General features: G+C 45.9%; 1 protein-coding gene across 4 annotated transcripts; it reads right to left on the minus strand.

The window, feature by feature from the left end:
• Positions 1–4719: 4719 nt before the first annotated feature.
• Positions 4720–25825, minus strand: GDNF (glial cell derived neurotrophic factor). Of its 4 annotated transcripts, none has more exons than XM_051772303.1 (3): positions 25748–25825; positions 23967–24065; positions 4720–7654 (listed from the first exon to the last, which is right to left on the minus strand). In XM_051772303.1, exons 2-3 carry the CDS (start codon positions 24037–24039, stop codon positions 7170–7172), a joined length of 558 nt encoding a protein of 185 aa, XP_051628263.1. In that variant the 5' UTR covers positions 24040–24065; positions 25748–25825; the 3' UTR covers positions 4720–7169. The 4 variants fall into 4 exon arrangements, with proteins under 4 accessions (XP_051628263.1, XP_051628261.1, XP_051628262.1 ...); XM_051772301.1 differs by having other exon boundaries at positions 23868–24065; XM_051772302.1 differs by lacking the exon at positions 25748–25825 and having other exon boundaries at positions 23967–24877.
• Positions 25826–27266: the final 1441 nt, after the last annotated feature.

Here is a 27266-nt window from a genome sequence, read left to right on the forward strand (position 1 = left end):
CCAACACAATTGGAGTTAGTCAGGTTCAGACCTGAGAGCTGGCAAAAGTTCTGTGTTAAATAAAGGAGATTCCCAAAAGGACACACAACAGCATGTTGCCTCTGCAGTCATGTTTCTGATGAGTTCCCCACCCAGCACCTGAAAGGAATTCCTGAAAACAGAACGGAAAACAAAAAGGAAAATATTGATGGTCTTCTGTGGAAATCCAGGGTTTGCTCCAATCCAGCATCCTAATGGGGACACATTCCCCTCTGGAGGAATGTGGTCCATTTGGAAGAGAGAGAAAAGGCACATGGATAGTGAGATATATAAGAGCTCCTAAGATTGGACAGATCCACGTGGACTATGAAGGTGGAGGAGATCTGGCAACTCATCGGGACATGGGAATGAGTAGGCCACTGACGAAATGGAGTTTCAGTGCCAGCAGAGAAGCTCTTGCTTGCATTGCACAGAATTAAATTGCCCAGAGTTCAGGGGAGCTCTAATTCACAAAGGAGGATGTTGGGTACCTTCCCAGCGAGACAGACCTGCCAAGGACTGTTGGACACTGATAAAACATCTGGCTCAGAATGTTCTGAATTGCAAATTGTTGGATCTGGGGTGGGGTTTTCAGGGAAAATACCACTCCCAGTTTGCTTTTTTAGTCTACTCCTTCCTTTCTCAACTGCGGGACACTGCGAGAGATGGGGTACTGAGAGATCTTCATCCTGCCCTGTCTGTGCAGCCACTTTCATCCCCAGAGAGCTTGCCTAGTCCTGCAGGAAAGGAGTCTCTGTATCTTTCAAAATACAGAGTTATCCAAAACTGATCTCTAAGCTGTGAGATTTTAAAGGAAATTTTTAATCCTCAGATTGAAACTGCTGTTAAAAATAATACTGTATGCTAGCAAGAAATGCCTGTTGACCCCTGTCTGGATCTTGGAGGGGAATGATTTTAATGTGAAATAAGAATTATGGGACATGTTTACAGCATCTGTGAAGCCAGAGTTTAATGTGGGAGTCATAAGACAGTCAAAGAAGAGAAAGCTGTGGTTGAGTGCCAGTGGGAAAAAAAGAGGAATTAGTAACATGATCAGAGTACAATGAAATGTGTTAAAGCTCTGGAAACCCCAGAACACATGAAGATGATCAGGGGGCTGGAGTACCCCTCCTGTGAGGACAGGCTGAGAGCACTGGGGTTATTAAAGCCAGAAGAAGACAAGGCACCAGGAAGAACCCAGAGCAGCCTTCCAGTGTTTAAAGAGTACCTAAAAACTTACAAAAAACCTGGAAATGGACTTCCTACAAACACATGTAGTGATAGGAAAAGGCAGAATGACTTCAAACTGAAAGATGGTAGACTTAGGTATTAGGGAGAAATTCTTAACTGTGAAGCTGGTGAGACACTGGAACAGGTTGCCCAGAGAAGCTGGTGATGCCCCATTCCTGGAACTGTTCAAGGACATGTTAGGTTGTGCACTGAGCAACCTACTCTAGTGTAAGACATCCCTGCCCATGGCAGAAGGGTTGGCATGAGATCATCTTTAAGGTCCCTTCCAACCCAATTCACACTATGATTCTATGAAACAGAAATAGAAAGTGTAGGGGGATTGTGTAAGGATTCAGTCTTTCTAATTGTATGTGAATATTGCTAGGAAAGTAAACAGGTTCAATATACTTATTTACGTGCCTATGAAACTGGAGTAACTCCACAACAGTCAGTGGAGTAGTACTGGTGAGGATGTGGGTGGCTTTAGACCTGCCAGGACCACTTGGGGATAAGGTGTACAACTCTGGACTGGGGACTGATGCTTGTACCTTCCCTGGGGTGACAGATAAGGGAGCTTTCCTCATCCAGTGTGCCAGCAGACAGGAAATCAAGGGTTTGAGGCACAGGAGAAAACTTCCACATGTGAAAGGGCTCAGATTGCTGTCAAAAAGCTGGAGAAGTTGCAGACAAAGCGTCAGCCCTGTGGGTAATTACAGCAGCCCTTTGCAGCCTTCAAAAGCCCATTGTGTTATTTGCCATTTCTTCACTTCACTTGTGAGTGAATCGTTTTGGGAAAAGTGAATAAAATGCTGCAGTTTCAAAATGAAAAAGCCAATAGCAAGTGAAGATGTCTTGGTGCCGACCCTGAGTACTGGTGATTGGTGCCTGCTCAAGGAAACTTCCCTGCTTCAGGCTGAGTTGAGTACCATGTTTCTCTCTGGATGCTGCTGCAACTTGCCTAAAAGCCAGTGGGATTAGTGCTGCTGGAATGTATGGTTTATTTAGTTATTCTTATTGACCTGTGAATATATCTACTGTATAATTTATTGGAATGTTAGTAGTTCAGATCTGTGATATTTGTGATAGAAAGTCTTCACTTTGAACCAGTGGGAAATTTTGTTAGGGTGAGGAGTGCAGGCCTGGCCTCTGCTATGCCTTTTTTCTTTTCCATTGCAACACAATTAACCTTTTCATTAGAAGAGCTCTGTTCCAAATAAGCAAACTTCTCAATGTGTATTACTGAGCCATTTCAAGCTGTCTCTTGCTTTGGAACAAAACATCTTTGTTCCAGCCATGCATGACATTTGAAGACCTATTTATACAATGTGTCAGCTCCATTTGTTTTCTTCATCCTGATATTTTCCTCTATATTTTTGTTTAACCATCCAGACTGCAAGGATCGAGGTTGCTTCTGGTTTCCTCCTGTGCTGCTACAGACCGAGGCACTGGCTGCTTTTGTCCTTTCTCCCCTTTTGCGGGAAGTGGTGAAAAAACCTAAAACCAAACTCAGTTTTGCCCATTTCATCCTGTTTGTACTGAGACAAGCAGCACCAGAGAGCTGTGGGATGGAGAGTGTGGAGAGATGGCAGAAGGACCTGCTGTTATGACAGTTTCTCTCTCGATGCCCTGTCTGTAGGTGACACTGCCTGTGGAAATGCACATGGCTGCAATCCCTTCTGCCGAAGGGGACTCACTGAGGATCAGACTTCCAAGTTGCATCACTAAATATGCCCTCCTTTTAAAATGCCTGCTTTTTCCTTAGACGTTCATAATTTGTCCCAAGTGTCTAACCAACCATTCTTGTCTGGCAGCAGAATGCGAACTGATCCAACAAAACCCAACACAAAATTATAAAAGAAATAAAAAGGTCTTATCAAGATGTCAAGTAATAAAACTTCTAATGTCCTCCTGATTGTGCTGAGTAAGTGTAAATAATTATGGTGTTTGGATCATCCTCTCTCTTGTAAAAAAATCTGTCTAGTTTGGGACATGTCTTGTCCATCCAGAAGGAACCCAGGGTAGTGCTGTCCTTGCTACTCAAGCAGCAACATAATGTTTCCCAGTGCTGGCACTACCTAGTAACAAATGAAAGTTTAAGTCCTTTTTGAAATCTTTTACACAATCTACCAGCTGAAGGTTTCAAGCTGCTTTAAGGCATGCAAGGTGCCAGGAAAATACCACAAGCCTCACTTTAACCAGAAAAGGAGCTTGAAGGTGCCAGCCCAGGAGTGGTGAGCCTGGAGTTGAAATAGCAAAGCCCCATCTGTTCTCTCCAATATCATTCTCACCAGGAAGGTTGGGGAAGGAGGGTGAAACAGCTCCATGCAAGCAATACCGCTCCTGCCACCTGTTACTTGACTCAAAGCCTCTGATAAGGCCAAGCAAGACTTCTGCATTGGCTTTGTGCTTCCCCGTCCATGCAAGAGCAGACAGAAGGTTTGGGCTCTAAGACTGGAGATTAAACTTCAGAGCACCTCACAGCTGTGTCTTACGAAGACACTCCCTTGAACTCTTGGGAAAGTGCACCATCTCCTCTGAATGTGAAGCTGCAATTCATTCCCATACCAAACACAATGTGTGCAGCTTTTTCTCGTTGTGATGGACTGATGGGCTTCTGCTACAAGGGGTGGAGGTGGTGGCATGTGAGGAGGAATGCCTTCAGTACCGTGTGCTTCAAAGGCAGGGCTTGTGAGCTTTGCTTTGCACTCCAGCAGCTGGGATACAGCTGCGTGCATGGCCCCCGTCAGCACAAATGAAACCAAGGCATCCATATGCTGCCCATTAAGAGTGTTTGATCTCCTGCTCTCTGGCTCGCTGCTCAGATGCTCCCTCTTCCTCTCTGTAGAAGTCTGAGGAGTACAGAGTCCGGCGTTGAACCCTGTAAGTCTGTGTGTGTTTATGGGCTCTTATGTGTGATGGGAATTGCAGCACTTAACACAAAACAGTTGAGAAAATGTTGCTGGCCACAGCCATAAAACCTATCCTGATCTTTTCCGTGATGATGGTGGAAGAAAAAATTCCTCAGGTTTTATTTTCCTGTTTAAAGATGAAGGAAAAAGAACTGCCAAAGTGGATGGAATTTAGTCCAACTGATGTAACGCCTGGATTAGCAATGCAAAATGCAAATTTCCTCCAAGTGCAGGAATAGCGACCATGCATAGCCAGGGCCACCACGAAGACACTACAGCCTCATATGGGCAAGGGACAGCTTGAGTAACCCCAGCCTTCAAGCCTGCCACTGGGTGGATTACTGTCACTGCTTACCGTGCATTTTCAAGTCAGTTATTGCAGTCACCCAACAACGTTATGTTCTGCTAAGAAGCTACGGATCCACACTAAACATGTTGGTGAGATAAGAAAGCTCCACTTTGCAGAGGACTTACTGGCTTCTCAGCATCAGCAGCAGGTTGGGAACTGGGCAACGCTGTAACTTAGAAGAGGTACAATGGGGAAGTACAAGCAACAATCAGGTAACAATAGAAATGAGTTTTATTTTGTAAAAAGTTATAAAATGAATATTGTACAAAAATAAAGTCTGTAGAGAACTTTGGTTGATTAACACAAATGACTGAGACATATAATTGCAGGTGAAGTAAAAAAATCCAGAGAAGCACACTCCTGTCTTCAGTAAGGTCTGAAAACTGAAAAAAAAACCCAAAAAACCAACAACCTAGAAAAAAAAAAAAAGAAAAAAACAATACCCTAAAAAAATTTAAAAAAAAAAATCACAAACTTTACCCTTTTGTATTTTGAACATAGAGATTTGCTTTGGTTGCAGCCTCTTCAAGCTGCGCAGAAAATGCTTTGAGGCAAGTTTTGTTTTCAGCAACTGGGGCCAGGGAAAGTACACCTCTGAGTGCTGTCACTCGTCAGCTGCACAGCAGTGCAGCTGACCCTCAGCTTGGCAGGCTTTTAGTACCCACATCATGCCAGTGCTGGTGGTGTCACCACCCCTGAGCAGCGTGGAGGGTAAGGTGTCTCCCTGGCAGTGTGAGAACAGACCCTGCGGGTGGTTCTCTGGGGCCAGCCTCCATCCGCCCAGGAAAGCAGCGAAAGTCAGAGATGAATTATATGCCATATACCTGGTGCATCTTTCTATGCCTGTTCTGGACTTTTTTGACCTCTAGACCCTTCCTCAGTGGTGCCCCAAGGGGCCCGGGGCAAAATGAGTATGGAGAGCCATTGCATGCTTGAGATAAACGGCTGGACCATCTTTTTCAGTAGGAATTTTTTTTTCATGTTGTTTTTGTGGGAGTTGATGCTTCACCAGTTGTCAGGTATGTCTAGTGACCTGTACTCCTGCTCCTTTGCAAAAAATGTCTCCAGAACGAGAGCTTGCATTAGCGGTCACGTGTGAACATCTTTGCTGCACCACCTCCCTCGTCCTAAGGAAACTCGGACTGTTCTGCTGCATGGGTACAATCCTGTAATGTTTCAGCAAATTATACAAAACATTCTGGTTATTTAACACAACTGTTTACTTGCAGACTATATTAAATCCAGGGCTAACTAGTAAGAGGAACTTAACCTCTTCTATATGGAAATATGGAAGGAAAAGCTTAAATAAATATAACAAGAAATTATAAGGCTAAATGTGATTATTTTCCATTTGTCAATAGTTATACGAGGTCAGTTGGCATAAAGTGTGAGAAAAAAATGTGGCTACATTTAAAATATGACTAAAATTAGTTTTTCTAACAAATTGCTAATGTCGAGCCAAGTTCTGCGACCCTCACTCGTCCAGAGCCATTGCTGCTCCTGCACATGTTTGACTGCAGAAATTTGCTAAAGGATTATTGAATAGGAAGAAGGGCTGCAGGCTTTGGCACTACCTTTTGTGAACATAATCAAGATTTTGTTTAAAGGAAAAAAAAGGTAAAGTAAGTGATTTTTTGCATTCAAGTTAACACTTTCAATCAAAAGCATGGACCGTTGTTCCCAACGTCTTTGTCTCTCTATATCCCCAAGTGCCATCTACTTTGGCACCTTTGAAAGACACTTTAATAAATAAGGAGACTCATTACTGAACTGTAATAAATAACAATAACTTAATTGCAATAAATATCTTCTGTATATTTATGTCTCTGAAGGGATGCATTGCATCAAGTAGTCTCTGCTCACTCACAATGACCAAATAGAAATGTAGTTACGCAAGTGACTTTAGTCCTTTGTAAACCTAAAGAAACGCATTTTGTGTAGGCTGGGCTTGTTATTTCTCTTACTATACTAGGAAGAAGTGCTTAAAAACTCAACTTGTTTTCATAGGTAGCAGAAAAATGAAATCCTGCACTCAAGGAAGAAACACGAGATGGAAATAACCAAACTTAGCCACTAAGCAGAACTGTTTTGCTTTGTGAAAACTTGAGCCTGGTCTTTCTGACATTTGCCCAATATCATCTTACTTACAAGGTTAATCTTATTATAGCTTAGGAGTTGTCCTAGGCACTCAGGAACTGCCCTCCAATGAGCAGTAGCACAATGTGTCTTTCAGTAGAGCTGAGGGCACAGGGGATTAGTAAGGTACTCCTAACCTACTTCTTTGCTAAGCTTCTTGGTATAACTGGTATATCATGGCATAACTACAACACAGCGTGGTATGGTAGGGTTGTGTTTTTAAGCACGTTCCTCATGGATTGAGTCTCACTGATGGTGGACTGAGTCAAACAGGAAAGGTAGCGTGCACACCATCCATCCATCGGCATCTCCACCTGAGCTTTTATCTAAATCCCCATAGGATATCAAAAGTCTCCATCCTTCTACTCTGCTTCGTGTCCCCCCATTCCCAGGCTCTCATGGCTCCTCATTTTGTGTTCTTGGTCCTTTTTTCTCCACTCTGAGTAGACATTTCCCTGGGAACCTTGGTCCCTCTCTTTGCAGTGTAGTAGGAATGGAAAACTGGTGCCACCTCTGGCAAGCAACTGTCAGACGCATCCACACCTTTTTGCGGAATGTTTTTTCAGTATGTGGTAAACCAGGTTATCATCCAAAAAGGATAGGTCATCATCAAAGGCTGTGGGTCTGCAACAAGCTTGCCTCACTTTGTCAGTGACCAGTTTTTTCTTTTTGGTTAAGTTTTTTAAAATCTTGTCATAGGTGGTCTCAGCTGCATCACAAGATCCACTGCAATACCGGAAAATTAGCTCTTCTTTGGTTTCATATCCCAAATCCAAGTCAGTCACGTTTAAATGTATTTCTGTTAAGACACATCCTCGATTTTTGCCCTTTTGACTCCTCCTTCCTTTCTTGCTGGAATTCTCTATGTTTGTCGCTGCGTTTTGACGGTTTCTCTCCCGCCTAGAAAAAATCGGAGTCTGTTTATCTGGTGACCTCCTCAGTCTTTTAATAGTGGCTTGAATAAAGTCCACTACTTCATCAAACTGATCTGGATAATCCTCTGGCATATTAGCTGTTTGGGAAAGAGAGAAAAGACTTTGTCATACATCAATTGTTATAAAGTTTGTCTATTCATGGCTCAAAAATATTACATATAGGCAAGCTTTTCTGTCCATCACTTCAGAGCACATGCCCAGGATCCTCAGACAGCAGAGATTATTTGAGATGGTTTAGATCATCATGGAAACTCATTTGGGGAAAAATAAATAAGGTATGTTTGTATCTCTGCAGGTGTCTGCTGTTGCTTGGTAGCACTTCAGCACATCTTCCAATGTTGAATGAGCCCTCTTGAAACTGAGGGAAGGAAAAGCGTGTCATGATATGAATATTAGTTAATAGGTAGATGAAACCGCTGTAGAGAGGTGACACAGATTCTTCCCAGCAAAGCATGAAAAGGAAGAGGTTTCCTTAAAGTAATTTTGTGATTATAATTGTTAATTGTTGTCTCTTCACACCAGTAGCAGTTAGTATTGCCAAAGCCACCCCTCAATAAGGTTGACATAACAGAAGGAGGAATTTCCTGGGGTACCAGGCTGAGATATTATTCCTGGCTGAATGCCTGGCTTTTTACTGCTACTGGAGGATAATTATTTTCAGAGCTTTTGAAAAATGTCTCATGTAAGTATTTTGTATCACAAAATGCTGATTAGGCTGAGTAGAAATAGATCAGAATAGAAGATTATGTTAATTTTCAAGGTAAATGTTATTAATACATTTTCTTTCTACAAAAAATTATTTTTTAATTTATTTATTTTTTCACCTGATAGATGTTCTATCAGTGATAAATTATTCAAGTAAACCATATGATGAAGTCAATGAAATGTTTTGATACTAGCAGAATGAACCTCTTTAAGGAGGATTTTTTTTTCTCATTCGCTGTGCTGAAAATTAAGACTTGAAGACTTGCTTCCTTTGCAGTAAGACCTAAGAGAAAGCTTCTTTTCGTCTTTAACTCCTAATAACCTAACACATAAAAGACCAGTATCACCCTGGCCCTGCACACAAGGGAAGTCCATCTCTAGGACTCATACAAATATTGCAGGAACTGCAAACATGGAGGGAGGCAATATCCAATGCAGTGCACCTGGCTAGGGCCTGGTACCTTCACTAAGCCATGAAGGCTCCCACCAAATGGTGGTTCCTACTGAGGTAGGAACAGCTCCTTAGGCAAAGGCTCAGCAGCACATTTCCCTAATGAGCACCGTAAACAAGAGCCCTGATGGGTGACCAGGCAACACATGTACCCAGCTCACACGTGGTGGCATGGACTCTGTTAGCAGGAGACAGGAGGCTGCCTCCCATTGTCTAGCAACGGTGCACCTTCATCTTGTCAGTAGAAGCACCAAATAGAGAGGCAGCAGGATCTTAACTCAGTTAGTGCAAAAACCTGCTGAAACAGAGTGCATCTGCATGTAAGGAGGAACATGGACCACTACCTGAAGCAGCCACGACCCAGAGGCCTCCCACTAAAGCAAAACACTGACACATCAGAAGTATACAGTTTTTCATGGTGATGCCTTAAACCCATAATGTTTTTTTATTTTTCTAATATTGGTAAGCCTTATAAGTTTTATAAGTGGATTTTAAAAGCAGCAACCCTTCATCCCTTGTCCCTTTCCCTCTAGCACCCTTAGTTTACACATTCCTTAACCCTCTTACCCCATTCTATGCTCCCTATATCACTCCTACCCCCAAATACAGCAGAAATGTTTAGTCTTTTGTCAAGGCAAGGCCCAGATTGTTGGGAGAATGCTTTTATCTTGGCCTAAACCACAGAACACGGTCAAAAACTGGGTGACTATGTACCCTTTGTGCTCTGATGAAGATGAGGATGGGATGAACAGGGGGTCCCGAAAAGCCCCCAGACCCATTTTCAGGAGGTGGACCCAGGGCAGACCAGAGTAAAGGCCACAGGGTGAACACATCTGGGATTGGATGGATGGTATTATAAAATGTAACATCTCAGGCACGGCTTGCGCATCTTGTAACACCTTTGCCTTGGCATAATAAACCCTTTCTTATCTCACCCCTAATTAACTGCTCCGGGAGATTTTTTCAGCACCTAACTCCCACAGCAACAATGGGTGGATCCAGCAAAATAGTTTAGAATGGTGATAATGAAGACCGGAAATCTTGTAACTTCACATAATGAGGATGACACAAGGGAAGTGGGATGCTATAATCTGTAGAGTTCGGAACTGAAAAAAGTGAATTATACTTTGATTTACAGATATCCATGCTAAAGACAACAATCTCACAGATCAGTGGCTGTCCAAAGACATGAAGCAGGGATGGCTGCTATCTATACAGCTATGTGAAACTTGAACAAGGCAGGGCCCTGCACCCAGCCCCATATTCCTGCGGCACCAGCGGTAAGTGCAACCTTCTTGCACTCCTCTGTCATTGTTTCTGTAGCAGTGACCAAAATATCCACTGTGAGCCATACCTACTGGGGGAGGTTGCTTGGATGGATGTGTCCATTGGATGCACCACTCAGCTCTGTTGCAGAACAGGCTGGTCTGCCTACACCATATGAATATTGCCCTGCTGAGCAAGATCCATGTCAAGGTGATACATGAGCTAGAAGGAGGGGAAGGCCTGTTGTTAGACTCAATCAAAAGAGATGACCGACATGGAGCCGACCTAACCCTCACTGCTGAAGTACAAGTTTGGCCCTGGCACAGATACAGATGGAAAGGAGTTGGTAGAAGGCACTTGTTGCTCTGGGACTGAGTAGTTTCTAGATTTCTTATCCAGAAACTAGGTTTCTTAGTTCATAACCCAATAAGGGAAGGATGTAACCCTGAGGAGATGGCTTTAGCTGTGCCATTCTCCACTCTCACCTTCAATTTTCCCCTCTGACACTACTGGGACATTCCCCCAGCCCACATCTCTGTCACATGTTCCCAGCCCAACCCTTGTAGCAACAGTAGGACACAAGGACACCTTGGCTATGGAGAGTGAAACACAACAGTCAGGGAAGCATATGAACAAAATGCATGCAATGATCAACCATCAGGAAGGGGACAGGAGAATTTCACAGGGAAAACCAACCTATATGTGGAGGTTATTTTTTGCAGCCTTCAGCCTCATACTTATCTCAAGCTTGGTACAGTGCCAGTGCAGTGAGGAGAGTAAGTGTCCCTCACCTGAGAAGGGAGAAACAAAACTGTGGATTCCCTGAAGAGACAACAATCCAACTAGGCACACCTCATTTAAACTGCTTGCAATTCAGATGCAAAAATACCACCTACCCCTGTGAGAGTGCTACATGCAGGAGTCTCCTTTGGCTAAATACTAATCTGACAGCTATAGAATTCAAGCACTGTCCTGCCCAAGCCAGTCCAAGTATACACCGGGGTGTGGTAGATAAGAGGAGGAAAAGCCCATGTGGTGGACTGTGTCCCTGCTAAAAGCCCACACTGACATCTATCCCGGTGATCACTGCCCCAGCTGCACCAAGGGATTTAATGCTACCAAGGGAGAGCATTTTGTGCGGTGACATGACATTTCAGGTGGAGGAATCACACCACAGAAGAAACCCATGCAATGCTGCTAATGCAGGCATGGGGTGTCAACACTGCAGAAGATGGGAGCAGTAAGGCAAAAAGTAGACCAAATAAGCAATCCAACAGTGTATCCAGCTAGAAGAACCCAACCTACATGCATGGGCTAGATGCACCCAGAAAATGGGGTCATTGGTGGCATGACTCACTCTGCTAATCTTATTGAGGCTCTAACACAAACCATGCAAGAACTATTCCAAGCTGTGTCTGATGGAGCTGGGTATCCCTGCTCAGCTCATCCCTTGTTGCAATGCCAGGAGATACCTGGGAAACTCACTGGGAAGAATGCCAGCACTATGAGTAAGATGAATTCAAATTTTCTGTCTCCAGGGTGGACTTTCCTTTTAGCCCAGGGAATTGGAAATTATTCCCTACAGATATTCAAATCTATCAATAGGACTCCTGCAGTGATCCCCAGTATTTGGAGATTATATCACCAGAGGAGACAAAAGGCATGATAGTAGGGTGATAAAAGGTGATATAAGGAAACAGTGGGAACAGTGAGCACAGAGCTCCCCCTGAGAAAATGTGCTGGACCTCTTGGTCCTTGTCAGTGTCTGCCCACCTACAACATGTGCTGTTACAGGTTATATGGATACACCACATCAACACAATGGTAGCTGCATTATTGGTCTACTCAGTGAGATTTTGCAGGTTTCTGTAAGCAACAACCCCCTCTGCCTGTGGAGCCCCAAACTAGTCCTGAACAGAGTAGTGATGCTCTTTTGGCAGCTTTACACTGCACTGACAAGGTACCCCAAACTTGCTTCTATAATTTAGCACTGTCTTAGGAACACCTCCAACCCCTGCAATCAACTGATTTTCTGCTGCTTAGTGAATCAGTGTAATCAGTTTGACTACAAACACTCTCTAGAAGAGGGTCATAGGGGTCTGGAGGAAACTTTGACAACCAGGAGTGAAGGGAAACTTGCCTTAGTCCTACGCCTAGGTGCCAGTCCTGACTCAGTAGGGATAGTCAGCTGTCCAATAACTATGAGTGTGAAGTCTTAGAACCTTCTAAAATGCTGCAAAAACCTGCTGAAATAGGACCTGGAGCAATCAAGTGGAAACACCAGCACTGACACCAGGTGTGATGGGTTGAGACAAGGCAGTAGAGGTAAGTGCTAAGGAAGCTACCACCAGACATCACACATGAATAAGCAATAACCACTGACCAAGGACTAAACAGTACAAAAGGCTAATGGACAGAAGGGAAGGTGGAGAAGGCTGGCAGCAGGGCCTCCTCATGCTGATGGGCACTTGCTAGATGTGCTCCAGGGATGCTGAGGCCTCTCAGCACCACAGACACTACATGCTGAGCACTTGTTTGGTCTCTGCGCTGTGGTAAGTGCTGCTGGGAGCAATGGGGGTGCTGGAACAAATTCTGTGGCCAGGGAACATCACTGCACTCATGAGGCTATCTTGGCATAATAACCTGAATAAAGCCACTCCATTGAGGAATATTTTGTTACTCCTCTGTCTGCAATATTGTTTAGAAAATGTTTATAGTCTCACAACAGCTTTGCTTCTCTCATACCGCATGGACTGCGCTGACTTGACTGTACAGCAAACAGAGCTTTCTGTGGGGATTTCACACCCCTAGGAGAAGCAGATACACAGTTTGCATGTGTGTGTATGTGTGTTGCATTTACACACACACACACACACACACACACACACCTAATTATATACACACATTTTTTCAAAACAAACTGGTTTACTGACAACACTTGCCTTCTGGTGGAAAAGCTGAGAAAACAAACACGTGACAGATGCCTGTCACGTTGTGCAACGTGCCAGAAGAAAATGCTCAGATATTATGGAATAAGTGCAGTAAAGATCTCTGAGCAGTAGTCCCTGGTCCTAGGCTCCAGGGTGTGAAGGAATTAGAATTTAAAAATCAAAAGTCACCTATGACAGGACAGGATGGGAGGGGGCAGTACAGGATCAGACGGGATGGTACAGGATGGGATGGGACAAGATAGGATAGCCCAGAGCAGCATCTGCTCCATATAAGTTTGCAAACTTGTCTCATACATATGATGCACCTCAAGGCAGGTGTTTCTCAAAGGAAAGGAACGTATGTCCTCGAAATGTAAAATCCTGCCTCAGGGAACACATGGCCTCTCTGTGTCTTGTTCACTGTGTGGGAGAATGACTCACAGACCCCACTGGGGCAGTGTGACAGGTTGAGCTCCCCACTTAAACTATGCTGCCATGATCACTCACAAGACTGGAACAAAGCAATGAGGTTTCATCTGGGTTTTATGTCACAATTCTGAAAGCTGTTTCCTGACTTCTGGCTCCTAGGGAAGTCCCTTGGAGGCAGTCTGTGTGTGGACATGTGCAGATGCTTTTGCTAGCAAGCCTCTGGTAGTATCCTGGGGTAGTGTCAGAGATTGAAACGGTTAATGATTTATGCATTTTCTCCCCCCACAAAGGTTATATCTATGTCACATTGTTATATGACAACACCCAAAATGCTAGCATACCTGTTGATACAAAATTGTTAAAATAAACCTTACCAATATATGTTTTCAGACACCGATTATTCAGTGTCGTTTCACTCTAATCCACCCCAAGGGAATTATTGGTAAGAACCTGGGTTACCCCCCTCCCCTTTTTCTGGGGCGGGTCATAACACGTAGGCAGCAGTACTTGTGGGAACTGCAGTCACCCTGTGTGTCCTGCTCCATTCAGGTCACTCTTCTGCACCTTGTTTCCACGCTCCCTCTTTCAGTTCTGTGCCAAGGACCTGACCACCCAGGCAGGAGAAGACAGAGCCTTTTCCTCTGGTTGCAAGCAGAGCACGAGTCTGTTTTCTAGGGCCAGAGAATCAAGAGTGGTGGGTATTGATGGCAGTTCATGTGCCAGTCTGCCTCTGGGCACCTTCTCTGTCTCCCATGTCCCGGGACTCTTGATCTGTGAGGAGTTTCTCCCATGACCAGAAAAATTAATAAAACAGCAAGGAGTGAAAAGTCACAAGACAGATATACATGGAAATCCAGCAGAGTGATCAGGCTGGGGACAGAGCTGGTGAGTACCAGATGTCAAGAATTTCAGGAGTCAAAAAGAGAAGAAATAAGGCTCATTTAAAACACTAATTTAAAAACTAATTTAAAAACAATAAAAAATGAAACATAAGAACAACCAACACAAGAATATGTGCATCTTTGCTGCTTGCAAGCTGTTTGCTTGCTTTCTGAACATTTAGGGCACAGTCAGATCATAGATCAGTCTCCCAGGTTAGGAACATCCCTCTGCAATACAAACTGAAATTCTCACCTCACTGATGCTCTCTGGAACCTGAAGTTTCGATCTGCCCATCCCCAACACAGTCACTGTTCCCTGGGCACAGGAAGAGCTGGCAGCATGCATGAGTGCAGGATCCTGAAGCCAAACAGCCATGGCACTCCTGAAGCCAAACAGCCATGGCACTCCCCTGCAGATAGCCGTCCCAGCATTCTGCTTTGGGCATGCAGAGAAATGTGACTTCCTCTGGGCATCTTCCCCTCTGCAACCCCCCAGAGCCTGCCTTTGCATTTTCAGTTAATTAAAGACATAATGTGACGGCAGGACTGGGACCTGATCCCTGGGCTTTTTAGGAGAATAAATTATACAGTGCTCTGATAGACTTCTACATAAAACAGGCTGAAATGAATATCCAAACCAAACTCATCCTGTTCTCAAAAAAACAGTCTCCATTAAGTAAAAATGGAAAATTTATTTCTGTCTGTTTAAATGTGATCACAATTACATCTTGTACAACTATTCCTTTGATTTCACTATCAAGCCAAATAGTCCCCCACACGCAGCATAACCCAGCATGGTAGAGCAAGCAACCCTCTGCCTCTACTTGACCACAAATTGATTTCAGTGGGAACAGATGGATCTTCAGTTTCTGAGAAAAAGAATCTAGTTACTCATTTTGGTGCCTGGTTATGGATTTAAAAGACTAACTACAGTCTCTTCTGACCATGCTGTCTCTTATGGTCAAGAAAAGCTTAAATCCTATAAGTTGCAAAATAATAATTTATATAGGTGGATTTTCTGTTTTTTTTTGGTTGTTTTTAATCTCATAAAACTCTCATTCAATTTTAATTAATTTCAACTCTCATGATCTCATTTTAAGTTATTTAAAACCATGCATTATAGAATAGCTTTCCATACGGATCTCAGGAAAATATAATCACATCAATGCCACATCATTTGGCACTTTGCATCTCCTGAGCTATAGCGGTGTAATAGAAGTCAAAAAGGTATACAAACATGATAAAATTTTTCTTTTAGATTGTAGCTTTTATGCATGCATTTACAGCAGCGTATAGCTACCACATCAAAACATCAGACTAAACATTGAATTAAATCACAAGGATATTTAACTAAAGCACAGTCTTTCAATTAGAGAAGTTCAAACAACAGCATTCAGACTCTAAAGTACTGTTTCAAAGTTCCAGGGGTTTAATCCAGCTTATTACAATGGTAAGCAATATTTAGAAAATTCAGATCCAGATCTGCACTAGGATCAAATGGCCCTTTTTCAAAAGCAGTTCTAGTACTTTAATCTGGGACCTTCATTAATTCCTTTCTTCCCTGGTTATTTTTTAAGTTTCCTCCAATGTTACATTCACAAAGACATTTCCTCTTAGGCCATTTGCTACTGGGAAGTAGTCAGCTAGTGTGTCTCCAACAGTCAGTGCAGTGAATCGTTCTCATTTTTTTCTTGCTTATGAAGCCTACTTTGTTATACCATTTATTCAATAATTATTTTTGCATTTAGCTTGCTTTCTAGTACTGTTTTCAGGTACTTACTATAGTGGACATGGCCTGTCTGAACACAGAATCTCTCTATCTCACACCACAAGGACGTACTTTAGGAGAGATTTGGAGTAACCTGTTTGTGGAAGTGCAACCTTAGCCAAGTTAAAATTACTAATGTGATGATCATTCTGCTTTGCAAAGTAAAATAACACCAACTGTGGTGGAGATAAACCATTTATTTTATTGAAAATTAAATATTTTTCATAAAAAATCCAAAGCCTATTATATGCAGGCATCAAAGCAAAGGTAGGTGTAGAAAATAGTTATACTGAAAGATTTCCAGTATGTAAACAATTAAATTAAAATACTACCTCTGAGGCACAACTTTGCTTTCATGCCTTGCATGAAAGTCCATGGGGCTAAAAGTGAAATGGAAACCAGGTGGTTGTATCCATTAGGAAACAGAGCATCAAACACAGCAGGGTCAGCTCATCTTTAAATGTTTAATACAGCTCTGTATCACTACCTCACTCCCAGCCCACACAGCTCCCATGCTGCATTCTCTTCTCAGACTCAGAGAGCCCTTAGAAATGGAGCCTCTCACTGGTGTCACTTGTCTCTCTTCAAGGCAGAGTGCTAAATAACCTGGTGGATGACTCCAGGGACACTCATGCCACTTAGGTACGATGAGGTAGAATCCACCTTTCTGATGTGCTTGCCCCTGATGGAGCAGTCAAGTTTTGTGTTAGCAGCTCACTAATTAACCCTGCTGCTTCCCAAGTGTCATAATGACAAATCCACAGAGTCCTTTGCATTGTCACACTACCATGCTTGGCAGTGCCTCCCCTCCTGTTCTTTGCCTGCCTTCTTGCAGGTAGAAATGCTGGTTTCCACCAAGAGAAGAAAGGGGGGAAACAACAGAACCATTACAATTGCTGACAGCTGTGGGAAGTCCCTGAGAGCAGGGGGAAACAGCAAGGTCAGATGAACTGAGTGAAGCAGAGGAAGTTGCCTTGCAAGCTGACCTGTCCATGAGAGTTCCTTGTTCTTCACTCAGTCCAGATGGGTTGCTCACCCATGATCCTGCTCACTGGTGGGCTACACTCCTCTGTCCACCCCCTCCTCTGGCCTCTCTGGGGTGGGCAAAGGAGTGTTTCACCGGGCAGTAAAGCAGCAGAGGAACAACAGAAGGATGTAGTCTTACCCCTGACACAGAGCTTTGAAACACCAGCTCTGAGGCACCACAGAGCAGGTGGCTTTTCAGCAGTTGCTCCTGACGTTTTGTGGCAGCTCCTGCAGGCGCTGTCAGGAGCCTGTCTGTACTAGGGCCTTATCAAATAGGGTGGTGTGGGTACATGAGCACCCACAAGCACCTCTGTATCAGAAGAAGTTACAGCATAAGGAGAAAAAAGAAAAACTAGCAGTGCCCTGACTGAAGCCACTTATTGAGCAGGAGCCAAACCTTGGCAAGACACATACCTGTTGTATGTGCCCCTTGTATCCCTCCAAATCCATACTATGCTGAGTAAATATCCAGCTTCCAGTGTAACTGAGTTTACACTTAATATTTCATTAAGTGAGAGCCTCAAACCCTGCAAGGGCCTCAAATGAGTATGTATGAGCAGGACCCAAAAACCTGTGACCTCTGTTAGCAAGAACACACACAGCCAGCTAACAGGCATGGCACAAAGGTTTTAATGGAAAAAATACCAATAGTAGTAATAAGAAATTATCTTCAGCATCCCTGGTGCAGAAATGATCCAGCCCAGCCCTCACATGACATCAGTAAAACCCCACATCAGTAAACCAGCCCCTCTTTAGTGCCAGTTCACTAAATGGAAAGAGCATGCCTAAATCAGTAACAGCAGCTCTTACTGGGCTGCCTGTGCTCTTACAAAGCATCTCTCATTGGGTTTTAGGGGTGTTCCCAAAGAATAAGCACAGGTAGCAAAGCAGGAGAAAGGGACCCTGAAGAGACCCTATTCCAGTCTCTTCCCTGGGGCAGTAAAGCAGAGCTGTCCAGGCAAAACCATGGCTGATGTTTCTCTTGTGACAATATGCACTTTTATCAGATTTGATCTGATCTATAAATGACACGTTCTTCCATTGTTTCCTTTCCCTACCTGCATTTCCATGTCTTTATGAAAGGAAAAATAGAGAAGGTTTTGATACTGCAGATTGAAAAATGCTGTTGTTATTTTTATAATAATCAGTCCCTGGCTCTAGGGCAGGTGCTCTGTACTCTGCTGCAGAAGGTCTCGTGTTGCGAAACGTGGACCACGACCTGCCAGACAGCACTGGAGAGTGCTCAGAAGAGCAAGCTCCTTCCTGGCTGCTCCACTGGATACTCCCTCCCTACCAGAAATTTCCTGAGAAATGGCTGATTTTGCCAAAGAAATCTTCTATATGATTGGGATGGGAGCAGAGATAGTTCAGGTCTTTGGACATAGCTTGTTAGTTAGAGGGGATATGACCAGCTTGCCTCTAAATACATGAGAACACGCCACCTGAGAAGTTTTGGCATACTGCTGTAACACTGCCCATCCCAGCAGGAAAACAAATACATGGATTTCAGTGTTTGCTCATTTTCAAGACTATTCCTATCCAGAAATCTTTGAAGCACTTGTATAAGTCCCAAAGACTTCTAAGAAATGTACCTGCAGGTTTCAGTTTAAGTGCTGTACCAATACATACAGCCTAGCCTGCTAGTTCATACAAGTGGCTTTATTCCTTAAATAGAATGTTGATACATGAAATGCCTCACATAATTAATTTTATGTCCTTGATCTTAAAAAAAAAAGTATTCTAATATATATTTTGTATCTTAATGTTTTATTTGTACCTATCTCAGATAAATATTTTTGATCTTTTCTCTTTCTTCTCTTTGTAATCAGGACTCAATTTCCAAGAACCACTGAAATCATTCCTTTGGTTCGCTTTACCATACTACTTGATCAGAAACTTCAGCTGGTTTTGTAAAAATGACGGCTTTGCAGTGTCAACCACTCTACCAGCACTAATGTGTCAGTGGCCTATTTAGATGACTGATGATCCTGAATGTGGCTATGCTGCAGTATTTTGTATTTGTTCTTTATTTCTTGTCATTAGCTGATTACCTCAGAAATATGAGAATCCACAATGAATGTAGTTATGTAGTGTTTGGCCTTATATACTACAAGTTTTATGTTGCAGTTTCTTGATAGCGTGTGTGGAGAATGAAGACTGGGTATTTGCACTAGAAATCCACTTCTGAAGATCTGAGGTTGTAGGGGGTGGGACTCAGTGACCCAAACGGCTTCTTGAAGCCTCTGTAACTTTAAATATTTTAAAACTTTGTGCAGTCCTAATCAGGAACAGTATAATTTACAAAGACATTACAACCTATCAATCTGAGGATCTTCTGCTAGCCCATCTGCCCCCATCGAATTCAGTAACAGTCTGATGAATACTTCACACAGCTGAGTTCTTTAGCCTTTCATGGAAGCTTTTGAAGCTCTTTATCTGCAGACCCTAAACATGGGGGTTTCCAAAGTATACTAAAGAGGCTTACGAAAGATGACCAAGAAAAGCATGTTCTGCATAATGTCTAAAAGGATCCACACTTTCACTGGTAAATTTTTGAGGTCCCTATCTTAAAAAGCATCAAAGAAATAAAACTTGCAACAAAGGATAACTCAAATTGAGAATAAAATCATACTATCTTGTATTTCAATAGTTCCCTCCTTAAGCTGCAGAATACTCTTCACCTTAGTATATTCAATATTTATACCTGAGACTGCAGAGAAATTTGTTTCTGTGGCTACATGCCTCTGAATTTAACCAGACCCATCCTGTTCTTTCTTTTCCTAGGATTTTGCCCATGAACAGACAAACTTGAGTACTTGAGATTTCTAAATGCCAAGATAACTTGGGCATCCCCATGCAAACAAACTTCACTATAAATATGCTGGCTTGGGGACAGGGGCCTGACACTGGCTGGATGCACCAGCTATGCTGGATGCACCAGCTGTGCTGGACACACGGAGATCAAATGACATGTGTGGCACCTGCTCGGTGTGGCTGATACCTCCCCGATGCATTGGATTTACCGTGCACGGACAGGTTACCTCTGTAGCTTCTGGGTGTCTTAGGCTAGAGCACATATGCCACACCATAGGTGTGTTGAGCAGGAAAGCCTGGACAGAAACATGAGAGTTGTAGTTCATAACACTGAATGCGCCTAATAAATATTTTAGGGAAGGAGAGTCCATTCAGTTGGAAGCATAATTTAATTCTGGTTTTGCTTTAAAGAGCCCTACAATATTACTGTTTATTCTAGATACTTTCCATATTAGTTGACAAAGTTGCAGCTAAGCGCAGTAACTTAACATTAAATCCCCTTAGCAGGGGCAGGAAGAATTTTTAACAGAGGTATAACACACATATACCATGGCAGGTATATACCAAAGGTGGTCCAACAACGAATGACCACTCAGTGGCCTTAGAGTAACTTAGATGTTATGATGCAAAACCCCCACATTTTCCTCCTATCAGGAGTCTTTTCCCTATTAGGAGGGAAAAGCCCATGGTGAGTTTTGACATGTAATTCTACATATTTACCACTAGCTCTCAGTAAAGATGCTCACTTGATCAAGAGACTAGGTATCATATTGCAGATCTTTGGACACTCCAGTCCTCACATATGTGTTGATTGTGTCCATACAGCATCAAACAGCTACAAAATGTATTTGACTGTGTATAAGTCAAACGAGTGTTTGGCTCCCTCTGCACTGTCATGCTTCTGAAGCTGCTGACCTAGTATTTAGTTTATAATAATTTGGTTTATATTTGTTCTGTTTGTAGTTGGTATTTAAGCTAATTGTGTCCTTCCCCCAGCAGATTGTAGCATAAGGGAAACAAAGAAATAGTTACAAACTCTACAGCTACTCATTTTTTGGTTTTGTGAGAAATAAGCTGTCCTATGAAAATTGGAGCCAAAACACCTAAGAATACTGGATTCATCTTCAACGCACTGCATTTATGGAGGCTACTACCACTCCAGCCTCCAGCTCACTTAAAAATGCAGAAGACTGCAGTTGCAGTCCTCTGCCATCTCTAATTACTGTCTTAAACAGCAAAGGTCAGCACATTACACCTGATCAGCCCAGGAGGTTAGGACCCTGCCTGGAGCCTGGAACGAAGGAAGGTTTCAAGCTAATCTGAAAGGGATGGGGTAATATCAGGTGACCTCAAAGCACTTTGCGGAGAAAGCAATCTTATCAAATGAGAACACAAAACGGTGTCAAGGGCCTGGGAACCAGATCTGTGCTCCAGCAAGTTGTTTGGCCTGCCCTTTGGAGAGGGACTTTATCTCACAATCCTACTGATTCGAGTGGTGTGTGGGAGACCCAACCTCTTTGGAATAAGACAAGTGCACACCTTGAAACAAAATGCTCCCCTCAATCTACACAGAGGACAGTTTTAGGGAACAGCAGTGCACCTCTCTTTGAATGCAGGCAGCATCCAGTCCTGCTCAGTGCCCAAACACCGCCCTGTGCATATTGAGACAATATGGGTCATGATGGTGCTCCCACCATTTTGTGAGCTGCCTCCTGCAAAAGCCTTCAGCAAAGCAGATGACCAACAGTATCCACAGAGATACCAATACATGGTAGGTTCACCAGCAGACAGTTGGGGTGCTGCAGCAATGTGCCTGGGTAGGATCAGCCTCGCAGGCTGTTAGAAGACCGCTCTCCAGACACCACACACTTTCAAATCAACTAAAACCAGCGTAAAAGTGGATCAAAGTATTTCACTTCTCTCTTACAGCTGCCTTTTTTTGCAAGTCTCCCCTGACTCATCCAACTTGGCAACCCCAGGTGAGAGAAGAATTTCTGAGTTTTGGGCATGAGTGCTGTGTAAATTGCTGCCATGCAAAGACCACAGGAATTCCCTAGGTTTTCCTCAATTTCTGAGTGCTCTGTGAAGAACAGCACTCCTTCCTTTTCCCTTGTAGCCAGGCCCATCTATTTGTGATCTGCAGGGTTAAGAGGTTGAGACCAAACTATCACCCCTTTTTCAAATTACTGTCCTGGGTAATAACCTGTGACCCAGCTCTGCTTGGCAAAGCCTATGTTTGTACCTGGGAAACAGAGATACCTAGAAGAGGCTGTACATTGACACTACCATAACTGCAGTAAAACATAGATTGTCTTTCCTCCTGCTTCTTGTTTACTGAATCTGCAGCAAAAAAACCCAAAAAACAGAAACAATGAGAAGTTGTGGACGCTAGGAACAGACAGGATCTCTACTGCCTGTCCCCTTGAGCTGCTGCAGAGAAACCAGCTCACCAGGAACCGTATACCCAGAAAACAGTTTCAACTGTTTTCACTCTGGAAAAATGGAGCATTAATGCCCTCCCACCTTGAAGCTTCTGCCAGAGCGACAAACTAACTGATACTGCTTTCCCCCTAATGCTCTTCTTGTCACCAGCACTGCTGCAAGCCTGTGCAGAGGGGAACAGCACAGTGGCCTGAAAAGCTGATCACTGCCCTTTGTAGGACAGCACTTATCCAGCACACTGCTCACCATGGAGAAGAAGATCACCATGTGTGATAGCATCATGATCCTGGCAAGCTGGAGCCCTGGAAGGAAACACTTTTGGCCAACCTCCCCGTGTGGAGGGGCTGAAAGGATGTCAGGGGCTGCCAGTCTGTGAGCAGCAGGAGCCCAGGCTGCGATATGTAGAGGTGGCAGCCTAGGCAAGATTCCAGCAAGGGGGAAACACTAGCAAGAAAAGGAAAGAGAGAAGACTAAATGGGGAAGGACATAGATGTGTGTCTGTGGAAGAGGAGATAGGTGTTTGCAAGGGGTCGAAGTGAAGTCACGACACATGATTCCACGCTTTGTGCATCCATGCTGCGTTAGCATGGCTGCTCCCAGAAAAAAAACAGAGCTGGGCTGCCCATTGTTGGAGCTGCAGCAGGCGCAGGGAAAGAAGATGCCTCCAGATAAGGAGATGGAAATGTATCCCAATTACTGGATACTGTCTGCATCCTGTAACGGGCTAAACAGAGAGGGCTGAGCAAGGGCAAAAGAAGCAACCTTGAAGCTGTGCCTTTGCTAAGTGAATGTCTCCAGTATTCATGTGAGTATTTTGCTACTTCTTACTGAGTCATATTAACTCTCTCTTTAAAAAGCCATCAGAGTTAGCATAATGTTCACATACCGCTGCGAAAATCCTATACCTGCTATTGTAAGAGACCTATTATTAGCGAGGCATTATTATCTGTCATGTGGATTGTAAACTGCCTTACTGTGAGCTAGTTCATGTGGATTGCTCTGCATCAAGCTCCTAACCCTGCCACAGCTACTCTTCTGTAAATTTCCACGCGGACACACTAATTTCGAGATCAGAATGCAAGGAGGATTTAATGAAGCTCAGCAGCACTCCAGGATGTGTACAGAGCCTCCCACCACGGAGCCCAACCTCCAGCAGAACTTGCGCCCGCTACAGGCAGTGAATAATAGCACTGGCAGGTCTGACCAGGGAGAGAAGGCTGAGGCAGTGGAGAAACAGTTTCAGTGCCTGTGCTGCGAGGTGTATGATCCCTCTCTCGGCTCCTCTACATACAATAAGCTTTCCCACCTAGCCATGTTTTTCAGCCAAAGGGATCTTAAGACTGCCAGGAAGGTAGAGCTGGAGTGGGTGGGGGGCATTGACACTGAAATTGCCAACTCCCAGCTTTGGAGAATGATTTGGTTTGGAGCTGCTGGAACAAGACCAAAGCCAGTGACACTGCGCAGGAGAGAAATAGCAGCAGAAAGTGTGGGGAACCTTTCCTCACCCTGATGCCTGAACAAAGGGAAGCAGGTTTAGCAAGACAGACAGCAGTTGCTACAAAGGGGAATGTTTCTTACAGTCACTGTGCACAGCATAGGAAGGCAGCAGGCTGATGGGGGAGAGATCATCTTCAGGTCCCTCTATCACTGAAGGGGACCCCTTGGGAGGCGTCTTACCGGTGGGCAGGGGCAAGGTGGAGACCGTGTTGAGCAGCACCACACAGACAGCCACAACATCCCATAACTTCATCTTAGATCTCCTTCCAACACGGGCCCCTGGCAGAAAGGAGAAACAGGGTTAGCTTCCAGCTGCTGTGCTCCCCCAGTTCTGCTCACACCCTGCCAGTCCTGAGACAAAGCTGAGCAATCTTGCACTTCAGGATCAGACTGGTCCACCTGGGTCAGGCCTGACGACAGAGTAGGGGAAACAACCTGTTACCAGCTCAGCCTCCCATAGCAAGTGATGGGCTCTCCCCAGCGAGTGAGTGATATGGCAAAGGGAGGCACAGGATAGCCTCCAATTCCTCTATGCCCAAGAGAGCTGTATTGGAGCATATGGGCAGGCAAGCCCCAGGAGTCTGTTTGTAGGGACGTAGGAGTGTGATCATGGCCCTGTGCTGGCTGGCAGACAGGTCACCTTGTGCTTTTCCAGCACTTGGGTGGTGTCAGGGCACTTATTCCTGAGCTGGACCAGGAAGGACCAGGCCGATCTGGGGTGCTGGGCTGTGCAGATTTAATGTGCTACAGGCAAATCTTCATTTCCCTTTATCTCAGTTCTGCTTCTCCTCTCCTCACCTTTTTTGTTTCCCCTTTTCTCTTTCTTTTCCTCTTTCTTCTTCCCGGCCCTTCTCTTTCCCCTATTCAGTCCTCTTTCCTCTTCATTTTTTACTCTCCTTTTCTTCTTTCTTTCTTCTTCACTCGTCCCCTTTTTATCCTTATCCTTTTCCTTTTCCCCATTATTTCTCCTTTCCCTATCATATTCCTCTTTTCTTCCTGTTTCCCTTTCCTTCAAGATTTTCTTTTAAATTCCCTTTTCTCCTTCCTCTTTTGTTCTTTCTCTCTCTCTTTCTTTTTCTCTCTCTTTCTTTCTCTCTCTCTCTTTCCTTCTCTCTCTCTCCCCCTTTCCCTCTCTCTTTCCTTCTCTCTCTCTCCCCCTTTCTCTCTCTCTCTTTTCTTCTCTCTCTTTCTCTCCCTTTCTCTCTTTCCCTCTCTCTCTCCCTCTTTCCCTCTCTCTCTCTCCCTCTTTCCCTCTCTTTCCCTCTCTCTCTCCTTCTCTTTCCCTCTCTCTCTCCCTCTCTTCCCCCCCTCCCTCTCCTCTCTCTCTCTCCCCCTCTTTCCTCTCTCTCTCTCTCTCCCCCTTTATTTCCCTCTCTCTCTCTCTCCCCCTCTTTCCCTCTCTCTCTCTCCCTTTCTTTCCCTTTCTCTCTCCCCCTTTCTTTCCCTCTCTCTTTCCCCCTTTCTCTCTTTTTCACTCTCTCTCTCTTTTTCTCTTTCTCTTTCTTTCTCTCTCTCTTTTTCTCTCTCTGTTTGTCTCTCTCTCTTTCTCTCTCTCTCTCTTTCTTTCCAATCCTCTTTCTCTTCCCTTCTCCTTTCCCTTTCCTTCTCTCCCTTCCCTTGTCACTTTTTCTTCTCCTCGCTCCCCGACCGCCCTGCTCGCAGTCTGCCACGGCACGTACCCGCTGCCCAGGGGTGACAGCCGCGCTCAGCCCGGTTCGGCCTGGCCCGTGGGCCAGCACAGGGCAGTGTCCGGCCCGGGAGGCGCAGCGGGGGGACCCGCGGCCGTCCCGGTCCCGCTACGGGGCTCGGGGCGCGGCCGCTGCTCGGGGCGCGCTTTGCCCGCCGGCCGCTGCCTTCGCACCTCGCCGAAGGCAAGGGGGGGCTACGGGGCAGCCCTGTGTCCCCGGGGACGGTACCCGCCCGACCCACCCGCCCCTCCGCGCACTCTGCCTCGTTCTCACCTCTGAGCTGGTCTCGTCGGACCCGAGATGGACATTAACGCAGTGGAGTCGAGCGGCCGGACGGGCGATGCATGTGGGCAGGTCGGGGGTCCGACCGCCGGCACCCTCTTTGCACAAAGGAGGGGGGAAGGGGGAGAGACGTGTGGAGAAGGGGAGTGAGGTCGCAGGTCTGGATGGAAACAGCGGGGAGCCGCCAGCACAGTCCCCGGCGGCCTCCCCCGCCGCCGCCGCAGGTGCTATGCCCGCGGCAGGAGCGGCACCGCGGGGCTCTCTGCCCGCTCCGGCCCCGGGGCCGCGCTCAGCAGCGGCGGGAGCGGCCCGAGCCTCGGGGAGCGCCGCCTGGCAGCGGAAGCTGGCGTTGGGTGTTGCGCTTGGGACCCTGCCTGGAAATCTGAGAAAGACACTCCATCAACAACTGCGGGGAGTCAGATGAAGACATCAGCGCTCCTGTAATGCCAGCTGGTCCAGCACCGCGGGGAGCCGCGGACCGCTAGGACACTCACACAACGGCGGGAAAGGAAAAAAAAAAAAAAAAGAAAACCACGAGAAAAAACCCCACCCCAGCGAAGGAAGGAAGGGGAAAAATAATAATAATTAAAAAAAAATCAAACCACCCCCCCTCAGCCTGCTGTGAGAATCAGAGGCCGGCGCTGGGATTTGTAGAGCCGGTAGCAGCAACAGCGAGGCTTTCTCCTCCAGAGCGGGGTCTCGTCGCGGCGAAAGCTTACATCCAAGCGGGAGCGCGGCGGGAAGCCGGGCCGGTGTCGGGAGCGCCCGCTCCGGCTGGGCCTGGGCGCGCCCGGCTGCCCGGGCGCCGGCGGGGCTGGGCGGGGGCGCGGGGCTGGGCGAGGCGCGGGGGGCGCCGCACCCGCGGGCGGAGGGAGCGCGGAGCCGGACGTGCGGACGCGAGGGCTTTGCCAGGGCGACTCGGCGCCGCAGATGGATTTATAGGGCCCTTTGGCAGTGACGCGCCCTCCGCTGATTCGCTTTCAGACCCAAACACACGCTGGCCCCCCGCACCGGACCCCGCGGAGCCTCCAAATATCTCCCGGCTGAAGTCACCGGCCCGACATACCGTGGGCTGCGCGGCCGCCGGCGCAGCCCCGCGACACCCGCTTGGCCCCGCGGTGGCGGCGGGGCCGGGCCGGGGTAACCCAACACCGGGTCCCTCCCCAGCGCCGCTCGCCGCGCTCTCGCGGACGGACGGACTGACGGACTGACCGACGGCCGGAGGCGGCGGGGAGGCTGCCCCCTCCTCGCCCCTCGCCGGCCGCAGGTGCCGCGGCCGCGGGTGCCCCGCGGGAGCTGCTCTGCGGGGTGCGGCGTGCGGGCCCCTGCGCAGACCGGCCCCCGCGCGGGGGGTTGACTCGCCGGCGGCCGCGGCGAAGTCGCTGTAAACAGTCTCGGCTTTCAGCTCCGGGCCGTGTATTTATGACTCACGCAGTTGTCCGGAGGTATGAGGTCCTCATGTCGCCGGTGCTGTGGAATTAGCGCGGCGCAGCCCGGGCGGGCGGCTGGG

This window comes from Manacus candei, unplaced genomic scaffold (assembly GCF_025592945.1).
Source record: "Manacus candei isolate 608988 ecotype Guabito, Panama unplaced genomic scaffold, ASM2559294v1 h1tg000152l, whole genome shotgun sequence".
Classification (NCBI taxonomy): domain Eukaryota; kingdom Metazoa; phylum Chordata; class Aves; order Passeriformes; family Pipridae; genus Manacus; species Manacus candei.